Raw genomic sequence first — 22,302 nt, forward strand, 5'->3', positions numbered from 1 at the left:
CATTTGGAGTTAGTTGTCTGGAAAGGATGAACAGGCAGGGGTTATGGCAAGAAGGTGGGAGAACAGCAGTCACTCACTCAGAACTTTGGCAGGCAGGTAGGGCTGAATAGCCTCCAGCACTAACAGTTCTGTAATACTGTAATTCCTTGTGCGAGCTGTACCCAATTGAAAAATGCCATTGGTTCTTGTTTCAATACCCTGTCTCTCAGTTGTTTTATTCTTTGACCAGCCATTGTGAACATTTATTGAAGAAACTTCCCACACTCAACACCAAGTCCCTAAATTCAACTTCCGAGCCTGCTGTATGCAAAGGATCCCAAAATGCTTTAAAAAGTTGTCCCCGTTTCTTGAAGAAACCTCCTTGGCCCTGCAATGAGCTTGTTTGAGCTCGCTTCACATCAGACTAATGAATCACCATTTCCACTCTCCCTCCCATTCTTTAGATGACATGTCCATCATGGGCCTCCTGCACTGCCACAATGATGCAACCCGAAGGTTGCAGGAACAGCAACTCATATTCCGCCTGGGAACCCTGCAGCCTAATGGTATCAATGTGGACTTCACCAGTTTCAAAATCTCCCCTTCCCCAACTGCATCCCTTAACCAGCCCAGTTCATCCCCTCCCCCCACTGCACCACACAACCAGTCCAACCTGTCTCTGCCTCCCTAACCTGTTCTTCCTCTCACCCATCCCTTCCTCCCACCCCAAGCCGCACCCCCATCTACCTACTAACCTCATCCCACCTCCTTGACCTGTCCGTCTTCCCTGGACTGACCTATCCCCTCCCTACCTCCCCACCTATACTCTCTCCACCTATCTTCTTTTCTCTCCATCTTCGGTCCGCCTCCCCCCTCCCTATTTATTCCAGAACCCTCATCCCATCCCCCTCTCTGATGAAGGGTCTAGGCCCGAAACGTCAGCTTTTGTGCTCCTGAGATGCTGCTTGGCCTGCTGTGTTCATCCAGCCTCACATTTTATTATAATGAATATTGTCAGTCTATTAATTAGGGTAGGATCTGTATCCATTAGCCCAAAGAGAAAAATCTGTTTCAATGCATTAAAGACATAACGGCATTTTGTCCATTAAGCCATCCAGTCTTGCCTATTCTATTAATGGTTTGGATTGTTAGATTTGTTTGGAATAAATTGTTCAATATTAACTTCAAGCCTAAAGCTTCTTACAGTTCCTTCATCTGAAAATGCCAGAGCCTTCCTTGATTTGAGTTCTGACTCTTACGAACTTGACTTTCTGTCCTACATTCACTAGTGATCCACTTGAGCTTTGTTCCTTCCCTCCCTCCAACATCATTGAGTTGCATGCTTGCAAGGCTTAAAATCTTTATTCATCAGTCCTGCAGAGCGCAGGCAAACTAATCACCATTCTTAAAGCAGTTTCTGTCCAGTGGCTACTCCTGGTACTGACAACTTTCCCATTATTTTTCCACTGCATACATTAACCTGGTAGTCGTAACCCATTGCTTTGTTTCAGAGATAGTAGGAACTGCAGATGCTGGAGAATCTGAGATAACAAGGTGTAGAGCTGGATGAACACAGCAGGCCAAGCAGCATCATCTTTCCTGCTCCTCTGATGCTGCTTGGCCTGCTGCGTTCATCCAGCTCTCCACCTTGTTAACCCATTGTATTGTGTCAGTTTTATCCAGGATCATTGCTGATTAAGTTCCTCAGGAGCTGGTAAAATGGTTAGTTATTAAAGATGCCTTCCCTTTACATGCCAGTATGTGTGGGATCTGACCACGTCCCTAGATATGACACCAGAACCTTCTGATTCTTCCCAATCCTGTAATTTTAGTTCCAGAATGCAGACAAGCCAGCTCTGTGTACGTTATTTTCTCCACTTTGCCTCCTCACTTCTTCCCTCTGGTCCAGCCCACCCACCAACCACAACAGACTCACAGCTAAGCTGGTGTCTGCAATTACCTCATGTACAAAAGCAGAGAGGACAATTGGAGACAAATTAGTGCATGACCAAAGAAAGTGGGACCTATTTTTAAAAAAAAAAGGACAAATTGTGTAAAAAAAAAAAAGTGTGCTGTAAGAAAAATGCTGAGGCCATCCTTATTGGGAAAAGAAATATCATCTCCACTATTGTAGGAAGGCCGTGTGTTTATAACACCCCCCGCTTGTTTTGCATCCGATCCTCCACCTTCAGTGGTGGCCCAGTGGTTAGCACTGCTGCCTCAGTGCTAGGGACCCAAGTTCAATTCCATCCACGGGCAACTGTCTATGTGCACTTTGTGCATTCTGTGTCTGCGTGGATTTCCTCCCACAATCCAAAGATGTGCAGGTTAGGTGGTTTGGCCATGCTAAATTGCCCATTGTGCCCAGTGATGTGCAGGCTATGTGGGTTAGCCATGGGAAATGCGGAGTTACAGGTGGTCGGTCTGATTAGGATGCTCTTTAGAGGGTCGATGTAGACTTAGAACATAGAGCATTACAGCATAGTACAGGTCCTTCGGCCCTCAATGTTGTGCCGACCTGTCATACCAATCTGAAGCCCATCTAACCTACACTATTCCATGTACGTCCATATGCTTGTCCAATGACTACTTAAATGTACCTAAAGTTGGCGAATCTATACCGTTGCAGGCAAAACGTTCCATTCCCTTACTACTCTGAGTAAAGAAACCACCTCTGACATCTGTCCTATATCTTTCACCCCTCAATTTAAAGCTATGCCCCCTTGTGCTCGCCGTCACCATCCTAGGAAAAAGGCTCTCCCTATCGACCCTGTCTAACCCTCTGATTATTTTATATGTTTCAATTAAGTCACCTCTCAACCACCTTCTCTCTAACAAAAACAGCCTCAAGCCCCTCAGCCTTTCCTCCGTAAGACCTTCCTTCCATACCAGGCAACATCCTAGTAAATCTCTGCACCCTTTCCAAAGCTTCCACATCCTTCTTATGATGCAGTGACCAGAACCGTACGCAATACTCCAAGCGCAGCCGCACCAGAGTTTTGTACAGCTGCAGCATAACCTCTTGGTTCCGGAACTCGATCCCTCTATTAATAAAAGCTAAAACACTCTGCCTTCTCAACAGCCCTGTCAACCTGGGTGGCAACTTTCAATGATCTGTGTACATGGACACCGAGATCTCTCTGCTCATCTACACTACCAAGAGTCTTACCGTTAGCCCAGTACTCTGCATTCCGGTTACTCTTACCAAAGTGCATCACCTCACACTTGTCTGCATTAAACTCCATTTGCCACCTCTCAGCCCAGCTCTGCAGCTTATCTGTTTGTCTCTGTAACCTACAGCATCCTTCCTCACTATCTGCAACTCCACCGACCTTAGTGTCGTCTGCAAATTTACTAACCCATCCTTCTACGCCCTCATCCAGGTTGTTTATAAAAATAGGCCAAAAGGCCTGCTCCCACACTGTTGGGATTCTATTGCTCAACATTACTGCCATTGTACATCCACAATAAAGGGAGTTAGCATGCGCCGACCACAAGATTCCTTCAACAGCATGTTACAAACCCCATGATCTCTACCAGCTATGAGGACCATGGTAGCAATATCTGGGATCGCCACCATCTTTCCATTCCCATCCAAGCCACTCACAGTCCTGACTTGGAAATGCGTCATCGTTCATTCGCTGTCGCTGGGTCAGAATCCTGGAATTCCCTCCCTCAGGGCCTTTGTGTTTCTGACTGCAACGGTTCAAGAAGGCAGCTCACCACCACCACCTTCACAAGGGCAACTAGGGGCAGGCAATAAATGCTGACCAAGATCCCATGAACGTAATTTTAAAAAGTGTCTTTCAATTCTTTGGGACATTCCACAGTACATGAAGCAAAATGAAGTTTGCTTGTAATGTTTGCACTGTGAACAATTCTGACAAGTGATAATGTAGAGAGGTCCCATAAACAGTGGTCTTCTAAGGAATAAAAATGAAGTGATACTAGGCTGACCCTTTTTTAAAAAAAATAGTGCCATGCAATCTTTTATGGTAGTTAAGGGTGCCTTGCTAAAAATGTGTACCTCTGACAGGGGGCGGGGGGCACAGTGGCTCAGTGGCTAGCACTGCAGCCTCACAGTGCCAGGGTCCCGGGTTTGATTCCAGCCTCGGGCAACTGTCTGTGTGAAGTTTGCACGTTATCCCCGTCTCTGCATGGGTTCCCTCTGGGTGCTCCGGTTTCCTCCCACAGTCCAAAGATGTGCAGGCTAGGTGGAATGGCGATGCTGAATTGCCCATCGTGTTCAGGGGTGTGTGGGTTGTAGGGGGATGGGTCTGGGTGGGATGCTGCAAGGGGCGGTGTGGACTTGTTGGGCCAAAGGCCACACTGTGTAGGGAATCTAATCTAATAATGTGGTGCTTGATGTGTGCTTGGAGAATTGATCGCAGAAGTCATGTGCCCCTACTGTGCAATAGGTCTTGTACCTATGACCTTCTGACTCCAGTGGGCTACTTAGCCATTTACCCATGACTGTCACTGTGAATGGGTTGATGGGTATTTACCGGAATGCAATTGATGTGTGACAGCAAGTGATTTGTGCAAAGAAGACACGAAAGATCAGTGATAACAAGGTGTCGAGCTGGATGAACACAGCAGGCCAAGCAGCATCAGAGGAGCAGGAAGGCTGACATTTCAGGCCTTGACCCTTCAGAAATGGGAGAGAGATCCACTGAGGTCTTTCCAGAGGGAGGAGGGTAACTTCTTCAACGTAGGCATCCTTAGAAGAGGCTTCACAGCAGGGTTAAAATTGTTTCAGAGATAGTAGGAACTGCAGATGCTGGAGAATCTGAGATAACAAGGCGTAGAGCTGGATGAACACAGCAGGCCAAGCAGCATCAGAGGAGCAGGAAAGTTGACATTTCGGGCCTAAACCCTCCTTCGGGTCTAGGGCCAAAACGTCAGCTGTCCTGCTCCTCTGCTGCTTGGCCCGCTGTGTTCATTCTGCTCTACATCTTATTGTGAAAGATCAGTGGGTGAGTTTGTACTTTGGAGATGGGAAATATTTGTCTTGTTTGAACAAACAGTTTCCCATATTCCAATCAGAAGTTGTAACTCATATGAGGAAATGCAACATAAAAATAGTTGCTTGATACTTCCTGGAATGTAACTGTTCTTGCAAAATTGAACCTAAGCAGCAATTAACACCATGAAATATTTCAGAGTTATTGTTAAAGGGTTCTGGCTGCTGTAACATTTTCTACTGTTTTATTTTCAATCTTTACTATTTAACTCCTTCTTCCCCAGCCTGACACATCAGAAGCTGCTGATTGCAGTTTAAAATGGGCAATGAGAGATCTGACTCTGCATTAAAAGGGCAGATGTTACAAAAAGCGTATAAATTCGAAATGACAGGAAACATTCCAGAAACATTCAGACAGCTTGACCAAAATAGTGAAGTGCAGACACATCAGCCAGACTTTTCACCTTTAGATGATAACCATGGGTAAAACGCACAATGTAGCTGTAAAATTGTTGGTTCCAATGACATCTCCAAGTTGAGCACAGAATCCACCCTGACACTCTAGTGTGCTACTGAGGGAACCCTGCAGTGTCAGAGGTGCCATCCTATAGGTGAGGTGCTAAACTGAGCCCCTGTTTATCCTGTTGGGTGGAGACTTCCGATTTGTTCATCGGGTGTGGGTATTGCTGGCAAGGCTAGCAATATCACCCATCACCCATCGTCCTAAGAAAAAGTGGTGGTGAGCTCCCTCCTTGAACTGCTGCAATCCTTCAGGTATAGGGACACCCCCAGTGCTGCAAAGGAGGGAACTCCAGGATTTTGACCCAGCGATATAGTTCCAAATCAGGATGGTGAGTGGGTTGGAGGGGAACTTGCATGTGGTGTGCTCCAATGCATCTGTGACCCTTTTTCCTTCCAGGTGGTAGAGGTCTCATGTTTGGAAGGTGCTGTTAAAGGAGTTAAAGATCCCATGGACCCATATTGAGAGAAGGGGAGTTCTTCCTCATATCTTTGGCCAAGATTTAACCCAAACCAACATCTCAAAAATGATTCGGTTGCCCATTATCCTGTTTGCTGCTTGCAAATTGGTTGCTGTGATTTTTTTTTTTCATATCAGTGACGAAATTTGGAAATTTCAAAGTGATACACCTGAGGTTATGAGAGATGTGATCCAAATCCAGCTGCATGCTTTGTCCTTTCAGGTGAACTTTTTTCCCATATTCCAATCAGAAGTTGTAACTCATATGAGGAAATGCAACACAAAAATAGTTGCTTGATACTATTGAGGCTGTTTTCGTTAGAGAAGAAGGTTGAGGTGACTTAATTGAAACATATAAGATAATCAGAGGGTTAGATAGGGTGGATAGGGAGAGACTTTCTCCTAGGATGGTGACGGCGAGCAGGAGGGGGCATAGCTTTAAATTGAGGGGTGAAAGATATAGGACAGATGTCAGAGGTAGTTTCTTTACTCCGAGTAATAAGGGTATGGAACGCTTTGCCTGCAACAGTAGTAGATTTGCCAACTTTAAGTACATTTGAGTCATCATTGGACAAGCATATGGACGTACATGGAATAGTGTAGGTTGGATGGGCTTGAGATCGGTATGACAGGTCGGCACAACTTTAAGGGCCGAAGGGCCTGTACTGTGCTGTAATGTTCTATGTTCTATGAATTTCTTCTCTCTCTTTAGGCAGGAGAATTCTAAGGCCGAGGAGCTATTTTCGCACAACATTCAACCTTTGCACCACTTCAGCTAACTTCCTTACACATCCACATTTTCTTTCAAAGTAACATGAAGATTCAGGTGTTTAGCCACTAAACTCTGCAGTGGTTAGCATATTGCCAGATTATTGGGTTTGCAGTTTCACTAACTCTCTATTGGATGTGAGAATCACTGGTGTGACCAGCATTTTCTACCCATCCCTAGTTTTCCTTGGGGAAAGTGGTGAGCCACTTTCATGTACCCACTTTAGTCCATCTGGTTTGGTTCACCCATTGTTTTGTTAATGACAGAATGCCAACCTGCCTGACTGGAAGTTTAAAAGGATTAACAAAACTTGAAAGTTAACTTTGTCATCATTAAATAGTGCCTACTGTGCAGCAAAACCTCAGTCCACTTGCCGACTTAGTGTTGTTGTGTTCCCTTCACTTTTGATAGTTGTTGAGAAGTGCCCTGATGGGTGCAAGACACAAATCTTTGGTAGACTGTCGTTGTTTTTTTGTTTTTTTTTTGAGCAGCAATACTTGCGTTCTCTTTTATCCGAATGGTTTGTGAATTTTGGCCCCCAACATCACATTGCGCATCCAAGCCCTTTTCCTCACTAAGGTGTACGTGTCTTTCTATTTCTTCCTCTCAGAATGCACCACCTCATTCTTATTGATGCTAAAATTCACATGCAATTAACATTGTCATTCAACAAGAATTTGAAAATTTATAGAATATTTCTGTTTATAGTTTTAAGAGCTACATCAGAGTTTGGCCTAGATTGGGAAGACCCTTGGATCCTCTTTTTTAGAATTGAATCACAATTGCCTCCGATCGTTCTGCAAACTTAATTTTAGTGTGATTGCCATTTTAGGGAAGGTCATTACATTTGAAAGCTCTGGGAAATCGCACAATCTGAAGAAATGGTCAAAGTAACCTTTTTGCAGAACAAAAGCTAGTTCAGAGTTTCAAAGGCAGATGTGATTTTGCTGTGTATGCTAACAATTTGTTTTTGTGCTTGTTATTACACTTGATGAATCGAACAGCTGCAAACTGATAATGGTGTGTGGGGATATAGTGCTTATTGACATTATTTTGAATGTCTAAATTCTGCTTATTGGCTACAATCTTGAGTGCCAGCATAAAAAGTTCTTAAATTGCATCTGTGTGGAATGAAGCAGTAAAAAGAGAGATGCTCTCCTGATTATATTTTACTTCTGCACTCCTGTTAAGAAATTTTAACTGCTATAACCTGGCACATCAAATTCATTTTATGACCCAGTCGTTCAGTGAACAAGTTTAAATTCTAATGTTATGATTTCTGGTAAGATATCAATTAGTCTGGCCTAACTTCGTCTGCCTTAAATATTGATTATAAAGCACAATAACTGAAATAAGTTTACATTCTCTGGATAAGGTCCTCTCAAGCAAGGATCACTTATTGCCCATCTAAAGTTGATTTTATTCTGGAAAGCCTGCCATCGGCTCCGGTTCTATCCTTCAATCTTCATACATTTTATTAGGCATTTATTTACAGAGCTCTAGACTCAAATTCCAACAAAGCTGGTTCCTATTTTAATTTACGTTTAATCCATCTCTTCGCACACGTTATGGCACAGTTTCATGGACAGTGAAACAGAGCTTGGACCTTCCGGCCCACAGGGAGGGCAGTTATGATGGCACCACAAATGAATCCCTAATTAATGCCTGACAATGGAATACAGATGAATCATTGACATACAATTAAAACATGCGTTGGTAGTGTTGAGCCTACTCTAAGTCATTGCAGAAATAGTAGGAAATCCCAGATAACTGACACAACATGGCAGCACGGTGGCTCAGTGGTTAGCACTGCTACCTCTCAGCACCAGGGACACCAATTCGATTTCACCCTGGGTCACTGTCTGTGTGGAGCTTGCACATTCTACCACTCTCCTCTCTCCCTCCCCACCCCCCCCCCCCACCCACCCCCACCCCCCACACCATGTTTCCTCCAGGTGCCCTGATTTTCTCCCACAGTCCAAAGAGGTGCAGGTTACGTGGATTGGCCACGCTAAATTGCTCAGTGTCCAGGATGCTGTCGCCATGGCCGATGAGGATCTGAGGGGGTAGGATGCTTATTCTGTTCGAATAAGGGTTTCAAATAGTGACATCATTCTCATCTTCAAACAGACAAGACGTTGCTACAAAGGCTTGCAGATAGATATTCCCCAAAATTTGCAACTGAACCAAGTTCCTCAAGACTCACTGCCATGTACTCGACAATGGATGCTCCTTAACTCTGTAACCCCATACTCCTGCTCACCACTGCTGGGTAAGCATTTCCTACAGCAGACTTTAAACTGCAGTTGAAACCCATAGCATTTAAAGTACGAATAGCCAATTGCTTTCCTCTTGTACTATCATCCATTTTTATGTGATGCTTTGGTCTGTGTTTAATATGCCTGTAGAATAGAATTTGCAAATTGCTTTCTCAGAAGAAATTCTAAATTTTTGGTTATTAAGGGGAAGGATACTGGAATTGAAATAGAGCATTGAGCCTGCTCTGCCATTCAACACACTCAATGATTGAACATTTCAATGCCTTCTGGTCACTCAATCCTCATTACCCTGAGTGCCATTTGTAATCAGAAATGTATCAACCTGTACTTTACATATACTCAAAAATTGAGCTTCCACAGTCCTCTGTGGTAGAGAATTCCAAAGGTTTGTAATCCTCTTGGCTATTGGTATTTTACAATGCTGCGGTCCCGCTGCACTGCAATAGAATGTCACCTGAGGGTGTCAGTCACTGTCATCAGCTGTTCTGAATATTTTAAGTTGGAGAATTCTCCTTTTTATAATGCTGAGACTGATTTCTTGACAAAGTAGTCAGATTTGACCTTGCAAGTTATGAGGGGGCTTACAGCAAATGAGTTAACAAGTGCTGCAGGTAATATTAAAACACTGCTCTTCACTGAGGGATTGCTCTGCCTGGTTAATGCTCTAAACTGCAAAGCTGAGTAAAGTTCAGCATCCATGTGTCCAAAGATGTGCAGGTTAAATGGACTGGCTGTGCTAAATTAACCCACGGTATCCAGCGATGTGCAGGTCGGGTGGATTAGCCAAGGGAAATGCAAGGTTACAAGAATGAGGTGGGATTCTCTTTGGAGGGTAAGTATAGACATAATGGGCCAAATGGCCTGCTTTCACATTTTAGGGGTTCTATGATTCTATGATTTCATTGAGGTGGTTGCAGGTCAAGTCCCATCCAACAATCTCTCCGAAAACCTCGCTCATATTTTGACAACTGAAGCAAACTGCACCAGAGCAGCTGAGTCGTCTGTTCCGTCACCCAATGTCAGCACGCCATTTAAAACAAAATCAGGATATCCATTTAATGTGACAAGTGTGAGGTGATGCATATTCCGAGGTCAAATGCAAGAAGTATACTGTAAATGTTTGGACCCTTGGGAACATTGATACACAGAGAGATCTTGAGGTGAAAGTCCATGTCTCCCTGAAAGTGGAGACACAAATGGATAACCGGTAAAGAAGGCAGCATGCTCACCCTGGTTGGTCAGATCATTGAAAATAAAGTTTGGCAAGTTGTGTTGCAACTGTGTAAGACTTTGGTCAGACCACATTTGGGGTATTGCACGCAGTCCTGGTTGCCATAGTATAGGAAGGATCTGGAAGCTTTGGAGTAGCTACAGAAGAAGTTTACCAGGATGTTGCCTGGGTTGGAGTGTGATGATGGGTACAAGGAGAGGTTTGGACAAACCTGGATTGTTTTCACTAGAGCGATGGAGGCAGAGGGGCAGCCATGATAGTGTAGTGTACAGAAAGGAGAGGTGTGGACAGTGTAAGTCTCTCTTTACCAGGGTGGAATTGTCAAATGTCAGGTGGAAAAGGGTATAAGGTGAAAGGGAGAAAGTTGTTTGTTTTCTTAAGAGTGGTAGGTGCCTAGAACATGCTGCTAAGGGATGTGGTAGAACCAGATGTGACAGCAATGTTTAGGACCTGTTTAGACAGATTTGTGAACAGAGGGATATAGACCATGTGCACTCAGATGGAATTAGTTTAGAATTGCATTGCGGTCGGCACAGAAATGTGGGCTGAAGGGCCTGTACCCATGTCGTACTGTTTATGTTCTAGATTCAATCTTCACAAACCTAATCCATTGTTTTTGAAGCCATATACCTTCTCCGTGTTCTGTTGAGATCCATTAATTGGCTCGAGATGAATGCATATTCAATTGATTTTTACATTTTTATTATTTGCTTATGCAATTTGCAAAATGGAAGTAATGATGGTTAGGTTCCTTACTGGATGTCGAGTTGACCAGTTGCTCTCTTTTGCAGCTTTTTTTGTTGTTGTTTCCTGGGACAGCAAATGCAAATTAGCCCTGGTTTCATGTTTCAAGATGGTTTGGCTGTTTTGGAAGTTGGGACCTGGCAGGGACCTTGTTTGTATAAGTCATAGAATCATTGAGATGTACAACATGGAAACAGACCCTTTCGGTTGAATTCATCCATGCTGACCAGATATTTCAAATTAATTTTGTCCCATTTTGCCAGTATTTAGCCCATGTTCCTCTAAACCCTTCCTATTCATGTACCCACCCAGATGCCTTTTAAATATTGTAATTGTACCAGCTTCCACCACTTCCTCTGGCAGCTCATTCCATATACATACCATCTTCTGTGTGGAAAAATTGCCTGTTGGGTCCCTTTTTAAATATTCCCCCCCGCCCACACTAAACCTATGCTGTCTTGTTTTAGACTCCCTGCCCTGGGGAGAAGACCTTGACTATTCATTCCTATCGATGCTCCTCATGATTTTTTACCTCTTGTGTCACCCCACAGCCTCCAACATTACAAGGAAAATAGCCCCAGCCTATTCAGCCTGTACCTATAGTGCAGACTCTTCCACCCCTGGAAACGTCCTTGTAAATCTTTTCTTAACCTCTTCAAGTTTCACAACGTCTTGCCTATAGCCAGCAGTTACATCCGGCCCAAATTAAACTCTTTGAATCCCATAATAACACAGAATAAGATTTTTCTGTTCATCATATTGTTGCTGATGTATTTGCCAGTCTGAATGACCAATTTTAATCCCACTCTTGCATTTGCTGCAAACCCTTCCATTTTATCTCTTTTATTTACCACTTGTCTCATCTATGGCTGTTTAAAATTTTATTGATTCTGTTTCAGCAGTGAGTTGTTGGATGTAATTATCACCTCTGCCGTTGAAGTTGAGTAGAAGTAATGTTTTGCCACTGTTTTAGTCTGCCTGAAATAATGTCTTAAAAACTTTCAACAAGATCAAAAAAAAAGCTCATTTAGATTTTGGCAAAGATGTGGATTCTGATCAGATATGGAATTGTTTGAGGGCCCATTAATTTTGGGAGATAAGATGAATTGACATGCTTTCGAATGTTGAGTTGTTTTACTTACGAAATTGTTTAGAATGGATTGTTTCAATTGCTGTGGTGCAATTTGTGAAAACCTGTGCAGAGTTTTCAGAGCAGGATGTTAGATGTGGATTGGCTAGTAAAATGGAAACTTTCAACTTTAAAATCAATTTTGTAATTACAAACATTGACCAGGCAGGGAGAATTGTCTGGGAAGAGCTTTTCATTGTAATAAGAGTTAAGACCCTGTAGCAGAGGTGAGCAGCCTTCTGAGTGCTGTCTTCATCTTGCGTTTGTTGCATTGCCCCATGACTGAAGCATGAGCGATTCAGTTATGAGCTATATATTCATGAGCTATAAGGGTTTCGATTCTGATCTAACTGAAAGTTGAAGGAAGTCTGAAAATAATCAATAACGACTTCTATATTATTTCAGTAACTCAATAGGTGAAACACAACTCTTCACTTTGACTTGAACGTTGCCATGGAGTAATTGTCATACAGCACGGAAACATCAGTCCAACTAGTCCACATTGACCATGTTCCCAAACTAAACCAGTCCCACCTACTTGGTCCATATCCCTCCAGATCTTTCCTATTCATGTATTTGTCCAAATGTCTTTCATATTTTTAACTGTACTTACATCCACCACTTTCTCTGGCAGTTCGTTCCACACGTGAGACACTGTCTGGATTTTAAAAAAGTTGCCCCTCAACTGGCTCCTCTTACCTGATGAATGTCCCTGAGGTTTAAACTCTTTCCCCCCCCCCCCCCCCCCCCCCCCGATCCTGGGGAAAAGACCTTTTGCTATTCACCTTTATCGGTGCCCCTCGTGATTTTACAAACTTCTATAAGGCCACCCCTCAACTTCTGATGCTCCGGGGGCGTTGGGGGGGGGGGGGCAGTTGCAGCCCATTTTCATAACTCAAACCCTCCATTCCCAGCAACATCTTTGTAAATCTTTTCTGAGCCCTCTCCAATTTCGGAATATCCTTCCTGTAGCAGGGTGACCAAAACTACACCTAGTACTCCAGAAGAGGTCTCACCACTGTCATGTCCAACTTCAACATGATGTCTCAACAACCCATATTCAAATGCCTGAGCAATGAAGGCAAGTGTGCTAACTGCCTTCTTGACGACCCCATGTACCTGTGAAGCAAATTTCAAAGAAGCATGCACCTGAACCCCTAGATCTCTCTGTTCTGCAACAATATCCAGGGTCCTACCACTAACTACATAAGCCCTGCCCTTGTTTTACCAAAATGCAATAACTTGCATCCATTTAAAATAAACTCCATCTGACAACTCCTCAAAGCATAGACCCAATTGATCAAAACCTCTTTGTAATTGTAAATAACCTCCTTCACTGTCAATTATACCACCAATTTTGTTGTCATCCACAAATTTACTAACCATGCCTCTGATATTCTCATCGAAATTATTTACAGCACAGGGCAGCACGGCTCAGTGGTTAGCACTGCAGCCTCACAGCACCAGGGACCCAGGTTCGATTCCAGCCTCGGGTAACTGTCTGTGTGGAGTTTGCACATTCTCCCCGTGTCTGCGTGGGTTTCCTCCGGGTGCTCCGGTTTCCTCCCACAGTCCTAGGATGTGCAGGCTAGATGAATTGTCCATGTTAAATTGCCCGTAGTGTTCAGGGGTGTGTGGGTTATAGGGGGAATGGGTCTGGGTGGGATGCTCCAAGGGACGGTGTGAACTTGTTGGGCTGAAGGGCCTGTTTCCACACTGTAGGGAATCTAATCTAACAAATTGGACCCAGTACCAATCCCTGTAGAATACCAATGATCACAGGCCTCTAGTCTGAGAAACAACCCTCCACCATGCTATTTCCACCTACCATCAAACCAATTTTATGTTCAATTGGCAAACTCATCCTGAACCCCATGTGATCTAACTTTGCTAATTATTCTACCATGCAGAACCTTGTCTACTTGGACTTTACTAAAGTCCAAGTAGACAATGACTGCTGCCCTGCCCTCATCGATCTTTTTGGTTACTTCCTCAAAAAAAAACTGTCAAGTTTGTGAGACAACAATTTTTCCCTTGCACAAAACCACACTGACCGCCCCAAATTGGTCCTTGTCTCTCCAAATGCATGTAAATCTGATTCTTTGCAAAAACAAACAAGTCTGAGCATGTAACATTAACTCGTTACTGTTTTGGGGTACTTTTATCTCAATGACATTGTAGCTTTCAGCAAAAACAAACGTGGAAGAAACTTCTACTGCGAGATGTGTTTGACAACAGGAGAATCGACTCCCGTGTCTGAACTGCTATGTTCAACTTTAGAGGTCACCAGGGAGAAGTGACCTTCTGTGTGGAAAATGTTGTTACTCTGGGAATTGCAGTTTAACTGATTTTTAAAATGTAACATTTTACATGTATTAATTTTGCTCAATCTGTTCAGAGATGTAATGACATGCTCTGGAACAGGTGGGACTTGAACCCAGGCTTCCTGGCTCAGAGGTAGGGATAATGACGTGTGTTTCTTTGATAGATGCCTTACTGTTGGAGGACTCTTATCCAGTGCCTCCCTTCCAAACTTCCCTCAACATTTACTGCAACAACGTGGAACATCAAAAGCTTATGGCTTCCACCAATGAGCTCCTTGATATCCAGCCTAGGTAAGCAACCAAGGCTGTGATGGACTGACTGACTGACTGAACCTGATTGAGCCACTTAAGACTGAAACTCTGGCTATTTCAGAGATGGTGAAATCATTAAGCAAACAGATCATACAGTAAATCCCTCCACACTGACACCTGGAAAGACATTGCTCTTCCTTCATTGTCACTGTCACTGGATCAAAATCCGGGGATGTCTTTCCTCACAACACTGATGGGGCTCCATTTCCCACATGAACTGAGGCTGCTCCAGAAATCAGGATGAGCACCCCCCCCCCCTTTTCTGATTGAACTGAAGACCAGCAAGAAATGTTGGGGTGGCCATTCCAGGCACGTGCCCTCTAAATAATTTAGAGATGCACTTCTGATTCTGGTTATTCAACTGTCATTAACTGATTGGAAGCATTAAAGCAGGAGTTCCTTGTCAACAATATAATAAATGGTTGCTGCTGGAATAATATACCTGTCCCAGCAAACTGCTGATAGACACATCTCTGGTATCTGAGTGCTTTGTACAATGGCAAAAGGCCAGGCTTTAATTGGCAATGAGAAATATGCCGAGCAGCCAGGTGAAACTACAGAGAATGGCTTCAAGACCCAGATATTGGACTGGATCCCATGTTTGACCAGTGCACACCCAAAGTGGTAGCCCCCAAACATGGCTGAGAATTGGTACCCTGTGCCTCTCTATACCCTTGTATGCTTTCCATGTAGGTAAATTCGGTCCCTTTGGCTTATGTGCAAAGTCCCCTGCACCTTGGCTCACGATTTACCTTTTGAACGCTATGAACGCCACGAGGAGCTATCGAAGTCGGAGTCGCACGTGAAACATACATTATAGCTTGTGACATGTGACCACACCTTCCAACCCAGCAACACACACACTGCAGGCGAGCACGGAGTTATTTTTAAAACCTAGCTTTGAAGTCAGCATCGTGCCTTTTCAATAGGCAGCAGATTTACAATGCAAACCAGAAGGAACACAAGTGAATAACTGCATTTTGTTTTCCCCTTTCTGTGGTTGTGCTCATTTCCATCCCACTTTGTTAACCTATTTGCACTGTACAATGAAACTTATTCACGCTCCGAGCTTGTGAAACAATTCCATGCTCTGACATGCAGCTGATCTTGCTGCAGTAACACCGGGCACACTGTTTATTAAAAGATGCAAATAATCGACATTTTAATTCGCTGACAGGTGCACATTGCACACAGCCCTGCGCGCCGGGGGAGAGACTTTTGTTCCTGCAACGAGCGGAGAGCACCTGAACAAGGTCTGTACCTTCTCTAATGGAAAAACCAGATACTGCAGCTGCTGGAATTATCAAAGAAAAATAGAGTGCTGGAGAAACTCCAAGAGCGGCAGTACTTTTCGGAGAGAGAAACCGAGATAACGTTTCGAGTCCAATTCCGAAGAAGGGTCATGTTAGACACGAAACAAATTGGATAATCTAGAGCTGAAACGTTAACTGTTTCTCTTTCCACTGAAGCTGTCGGCCCTGCTAAATTTCTGCAGCAGTTTCTGTTTTTGTATTAATGCCCATGCATAGTTGAGGTGGGTGTCCATTCTGCTGGAGATTTGAAGCTTTCCTTCAGCTCCTGGATTGATTTCCAAATCCGTTGTTGTAGGACACCCGATGTCATCTAGTAGGATCCGACGGGAATGCCTGAGACCAGCTGGAATGAGAGACCTGTTGACTGTTATAGGTGAATTAAAGGAGAGTTGAATGACTGTGGGAGCAAGCAATCAGTATTTTTAGAATTGGTGGAGTGAGCAGAAATAAATCTGACTGAGAAAAGTTCCTAGAGTTCCTAAAATATAAAATGAGAATCATACAAGTAATGGAAGGGTCAGATTATGAACTGCAGGGAACAAATGACAGTTTTCACTCTGCCATTCATAAAACAACCCATCAAGTTGGACTGGTTTGCTTCTCCTGCAGAATCTTACACACTGTAGAAATAAACTCAATGAAAGGCAGAGGGAGGGAGGGAGAGAGAGAGAGAGAGTCTGCTCCTGAGATGGCAAACTACATATATGCTTTGAAGCGGGTAACGTGGGTTTGGAATCACCTCTTTGACTTTGCAATAAGGACGAAGTCTTTCTTTTCTGCTACAGTAATCTAGAGACCCATGGAAATCTGGGGTGTGTGAGGTGCTGTTTTAATCTCTAAATAATATTTATGAAACCTGTTTTAATAAGACCATAACACACACAGGAGCAAAAATTCGGCCCACTGAGTCTGCTCCGCCATTCAATCATGGCTGATAAGCTCCTCAACCCCATTCTCCTGCTTTCTCCCTGTAACCCTTGATCCCCTTGATAACCAAGAACCTATCTATCTCAGTCTTAAATGTACTCGATGACCTGGCCTCCACAGCCTTCAGTGGCAGTAAATCCCATAGATTCACCACTCTCTGGCTGAAGAATATTCTCCTTATCTCCCATTCTAAAAGGTCTTCCCTCTTACTCTAAGGCTGTGCTCTTGGGTCCAGTTTTGCTTGGGCTCCTTGATGCCACACTCTGTCGAATGCAACCTTGATATCAAGGGCTGTCACTCTTGCCTCACCTCTGCAATTCAGCTCTTTTTTTTTGTCCATGTTGGAACCAAAGCTGTAATGAGGTCAGGAGCTGAGTGGCCCTGACAGAACCCAAACTGGGCGTCACTGAACAGGTGCTGCTTGATAGCGCTGTTACTGACACCTTCCATCACTTTACTGATTGTTAGGGAATTGGAGTGCCAGAATAAGTAATTCTCAAACAGTTGTAAAAGGTTTTGGGGAGACAACCCGTGGAGTTAAATGCACAGTTTTTGTTTCCTTTCCCAAGGAACAACCTGTAGGGAGAACAGTGAAGATCAGTTTTGGTGTTGAGAGGGTTCCTTCTATTATTGGGGGTAATTTGGATCTATTCAACTTCAGAAAGATGTTTTATTGTACAAGATTCTGAAGGTTTGGTTGCAGTGGGTGCTGAGAAACTGTTTTCCCCCTGCTGGCAAACTGAGAACATTGGAACATAGTCTCGGGACATGTAGGCTCATTGAGATTGAGGGATCTCTTCGCTCAGAAGGTTGAATTTTCCAGGCTAGATGGTTTCGTATGGTCCACCGTTGAATTTATTTAAAGCTGAGAGCCAGATTTATCCCCTGTTTGGGAAGCGAGGGTTCGCTGCAAGTTGGCCCGAAATTGGAGTTGAGGCAGAAGATCAGCCAGGACCACGCTGAACGATAGAACGGCTATGAAGTGCTGTATGGTTGTCTACTTTCCTCTAAGCTTTGAAACTGTAACTTTCAGATGAGGATAAAGTCAGCTTTTGTTGTGGCAAAACAGACTGTGTGCTGAAATCAGGAGCCACTTCTTGCTGTTTGTGCTCACCACAGGGCTGTTACACCCACTTCACTGCCAAACAAAGAACAAGGGATACGATCAATATGTGAAAAAAATCTTGGATTACTGAATATTAAACTTGGCTTCTTGAAATTTTGCATGAATGCTCTCTTTATAGGTCAGAGCTGACAAAGAAGTGAACAGCCATGATCTGCTTCAACCCAGGTGAGATTTGTTTTCTGCCTAATGGTGCTTAAATGTTTTGTTTTTACAGTGAAATGTATACATTGCTTTGAGCACCCAGAAATAACCTTGTAACTAAATCATTTTCTAGTGAAGACCTCGACCACAATCTGCCTCATCTAACGTGTACTGGCCCAGTGGATATCTCGACAATGTCTGGTAAGGAAATTCCTTGCATTTGGGTTGTTAATCTTTGTTTCAAAAGAAGATTAAAGTTGGATGTCTAGTGGACAGTGAAGAAGGATACCTCCAGTACAATGGGACCTTGATCAGATGGGCCAATGGGCCGAAGAGTGGCAGATGGAGTTTAATTTTGATACACGTGAGGTCCTGCTTTTTTTTTTTGAAATCAGGGCAAGACTTATACACTTAATGGTAAGATCCTGAGGACTGTTGGTAAATGAAGAGACCTTGCAATGCAAGTTCATTGTTCCTTGAAATTGGATTCTCACATAGATAGGAAGTGAGGAAAGCAATTGGTGTGCTTGCCTTATTGGTCAGTGCGTTGAAAATAGAAGTTAGGAGGTCTTATTGCAACTCTGCAGGACAATAGTCAGGCCACTTTTGGAATATTACATGCAATTCTGGTCTCCCTCCTGTAGGAAGGATGTTGTGAAACTAGAAAATGTTCAGAAAATATTTACAAGGATTTTGCCAGGCTAGGAGGGCTTGAACTATACAGAGTGTCTGAATAGGCTGGGGCTATTTTCCATGGCGCATCAGAGGCAGTGGGGGGTAGGTGACCTTTTATAGACATTTATAAAATCATGAAGGGCACGGATAGGCTAAATAGATTAAGTTAATTTTCCCTGGGGTGGATGAGTCCAAAAAATTTAAGGTGACCGAAGAGGCAAACTTTTCACACAGGGTGGTGTATGTCTGGAATGACCTGCCAGAGGAAGTGGTGGAGGCTGGTACAATTAGAACATTTAAAAGGCATTTGGACGATATGTGAATAGGAGGGTTTAGAGGGATATGGGCCAAATGCTGGCAAATGGGACTAGATTTATCCAGGATGCCGAGTCAGCACAGACAAGCTGGACCGAAGGGTCTGTTTCTGTGCTGTGCATTTCTGACTGTGACATCAGCTCACGTTTCACATGAAGTTTACTATTTCTGTGCTTCGAACAGGTTCCAGTGTCTCGCATACTTCCATAATGCGACCTGATAATGGCTTGCAGCCTCAGGAAGCTGTAAAAACGCTTGATGCAGTTAGTGAAAACAATGCTGATATGCATGGCAAAATTAGAGATAGCACAACAGGTAAGCCCTTCTCTATTTGTGTGAAATAACAGTCTGTGTAAATAGAATTAATGTCTAGTGTTTATTAGCTTTTCTTTAGTGTGTTTTGAACAACAGATTTCGAGCTGTAGTTACTGCAAATTGTTTTCTATGGCTGAAATAACTTGGTTTTTCCTTTACTTGAGAATCCTTTTAATAGTGTGGGAAATTGGGGTGGGTGATAGTTTGATTTTAAAAGCAGAAAGTGCTGGAGAAACTCAGCAGGTCTTGCAGCATCGGCGGAGGAAGGAACAGAGTTAATGTTTCAAGTCTGAAACAATGACCCTTCAAAACTGCTGATAATTTGTTGCATTTCCAAATTTAACACTTGTGTGCCAGCCTGCTGAGTTTTTGGTATGTCGATGATCGTGTGAAGCGTAGAGGGCAGAATCGTGTGTTGATCCTAAATACCAACACGTTGTGCTTAATGGGCGGTAAATTCAATAACGTATTGTAGCATTTAATAGAAGGTTATAGTTTATTTTAAAACCCTTTGAGAGTTTTAATGTGCCCAGTTGGACGAACTGAAGCACAAATCACAAAAGTCGTAAGTTTGTGTGAATTGAGTTGTAGGTTTCATCCTGCAAGAAGAAATGATAGTATTCACTTGCACCGAGGATTGGATTGTTTGTGAACAATTGTCTGAAATTCTGTTTTCTCAGATGGCCCAGGTCCTATAGATGGCGGCCTGCTCACCTGCAAACGCCAGAGTTCCAAGACAGATCAAGTGGGGTCCAGGAACAAAGTGAAAATTAACTTGGTATGCAAATATACTCTGAATAGAGATCACTGGGTTTGCTACTTCTCCTTTTGGAAAATGGATGCAGTTCCCTCTCAAATGTTGCTACAGCACCCGCTTCTACCACTGTTTCACAGTCAGTACAATAGTTTTCATCTTCCCTCGGTTCCTCATTTAAATCTCCTTCAATCTGTGTCCTCTGCTTAGGCTAAGCCCTGCTCCCTTTTATTGAACAGTGCCACTTAGTTGCAGGAATGGTGCTGCTCTCTGTATGGACTTAGGAGGGTGTACCCTGTACCTCTGTCTCATTCAATTTTCTCAGATCTAGTGGTCTGTAGACCTTCTTGCCGTTCTTTTTATGAAGGGCTTTCCAAACTTTTTGTCACAGCCCAAACCAAAAGTCCGATCCTCGTGCACCCCTAAAGAATGTGAGCAAGCAACGTTGGTGCTGCTTTTGTTTTTGAGTTGTTCTCATTGCAACTTTCCTAAGGGCCCCCCCCCCCCGATGTTGAAAACGTGGAACTCTCCTCCGTTCCCCCGCACCCTTGTTCCCCCAACATCCTTGCGTACATGCAACACACACACACACACGCCCCTGCTGTGTTCTCCCCTGAGGTAAATGCCTAATTCGTGTTGACAATAGCGTGGGTTGGAAGGATGCCTGCATTGTAATAGCTTTATTTTCACATAGTAATTACAGTTGCTTGCTGTGAGATTGGAGAGCACTGTAATCTCCATTGACGTCTTTCTCCTCTCACATTTAGGAAGCTACTCGAGGTTCTGTGGCTGTAGAGGAATTAAGCCCAAATGAACTGCAAGCTGTCCATTCCAGACCACTCCATGATTTTCAAGGTAAGGGTCACAAGTACCTGTCCTTGTCTTTTTAGCATTCTGTTTTTGTTCAACAAGAGGCTTGTGTTGGCCTTCTGTGTTCATGCTGTGAGGACCCAAGCTGTTTCATGAGACAATAAACTGAGAAAGCTCAATACTAAGGCGAGCAAGTGACCAAAAGCTCAATCAGAGAGAGAGAGGGGTTCTAAAAATTGAGGGTTTGTAGCCCAAAAGTAAGCATTCTTTATGCATGGGTACAAATTGAATGATGTGTTGGCCCAGGTTCAGTTGTCATTGGGAGCACATTGTTAAACTGGAAAGAGTTCAGGAAAGATTTTGTAGGATGCTGCCAGGACTGGAGGGTTTGACTTCTAGGCAGCAGCTGCTTGGGCTGGAACTTGTTTGAACTGAGCATAGGAGGTTGAGAGGTAACCGTATACAGGTTTGTAAAATGTTGAGGGATATAGATAAGGCAAATAGCCAAGGTCTTTACCCTGGGGTGGGGGTGTTCAAAACTAGGGGGCATACTTTTAAGGTGAGAGGAGAAAGATTTGAAAAGGGAACAAGGGACAATTTTAAAAAAAAAATAATTTGTAGTTCATAGGTGAAATGAACTGCCAGAGAAAATGATTGCAGTTGCAATTACTACAATTAACAGACATTTGGATGGATATATGGATAAGAAAGGTTTGGGTGGATATGGGCCATGAGTAGGCAGGGACTAGTTTAGTTTGGGATTATACTCAGCATGGACTGGTTGGGCCCAAAGGTCTGTTTCCATGCAGTGTGGCTCTCTGACTCTGTCTCTGCATTCTTGTAAGCTGTTTTCTCCAGGAGCTTCCCCCATTGCCATTCTGGATAGAGGACTGGCTAACTAATGGAAGATAGAGTTGAGATATGCAAATTGTTTTCAGGATGACAACCTGTAGCAAGTGCAGTGTTGCAATGATCAGTCCTGGATGCACAGTTATCTCCAATATATATCAATCACTTGGATGAGGAAAGAAAATGTACTAAAGGAAACTTTATGGATGACACAATTAAATGGAAAAGCAAGTGCTAAGGATGACACAGTCTGCAGGGTAAGTGAGTGGACAAAAATGTGGCAGATGAAATACAATGTGGGGAAAACATAAGGTTTTGCAGTTTGACAGGAAGAGTAGACAAGCTACATATTATTTAAATAGAGAAAG

At 43.5% G+C, this 22,302-nt stretch overlaps 1 protein-coding gene across 1 annotated transcript in view; it reads left to right on the forward strand.

Annotated features, from left to right (window-relative positions):
- lrmp (lymphoid-restricted membrane protein) overlaps window positions 1–22,302 on the forward strand; it is a 153,502-nt gene that overhangs the window by 97,704 nt on the left and 33,496 nt on the right. Inside the window, exons 21-28 of the mRNA XM_059654704.1 lie at window positions 8,821–8,962; window positions 14,562–14,688; window positions 15,887–15,962; window positions 18,194–18,240; window positions 18,350–18,417; window positions 19,390–19,521; window positions 20,202–20,299; window positions 21,043–21,130. Coding sequence (XP_059510687.1) covers window positions 8,821–8,962; window positions 14,562–14,688; window positions 15,887–15,962; window positions 18,194–18,240; window positions 18,350–18,417; window positions 19,390–19,521; window positions 20,202–20,299; window positions 21,043–21,130 — 778 coding nt within the window. The remainder of the gene's footprint in view (window positions 1–8,820; window positions 8,963–14,561; window positions 14,689–15,886; window positions 15,963–18,193; window positions 18,241–18,349; window positions 18,418–19,389; window positions 19,522–20,201; window positions 20,300–21,042; window positions 21,131–22,302) is intronic.

This window comes from Stegostoma tigrinum, chromosome 25 (assembly GCF_030684315.1).
Source record: "Stegostoma tigrinum isolate sSteTig4 chromosome 25, sSteTig4.hap1, whole genome shotgun sequence".
Classification (NCBI taxonomy): domain Eukaryota; kingdom Metazoa; phylum Chordata; class Chondrichthyes; order Orectolobiformes; family Stegostomatidae; genus Stegostoma; species Stegostoma tigrinum.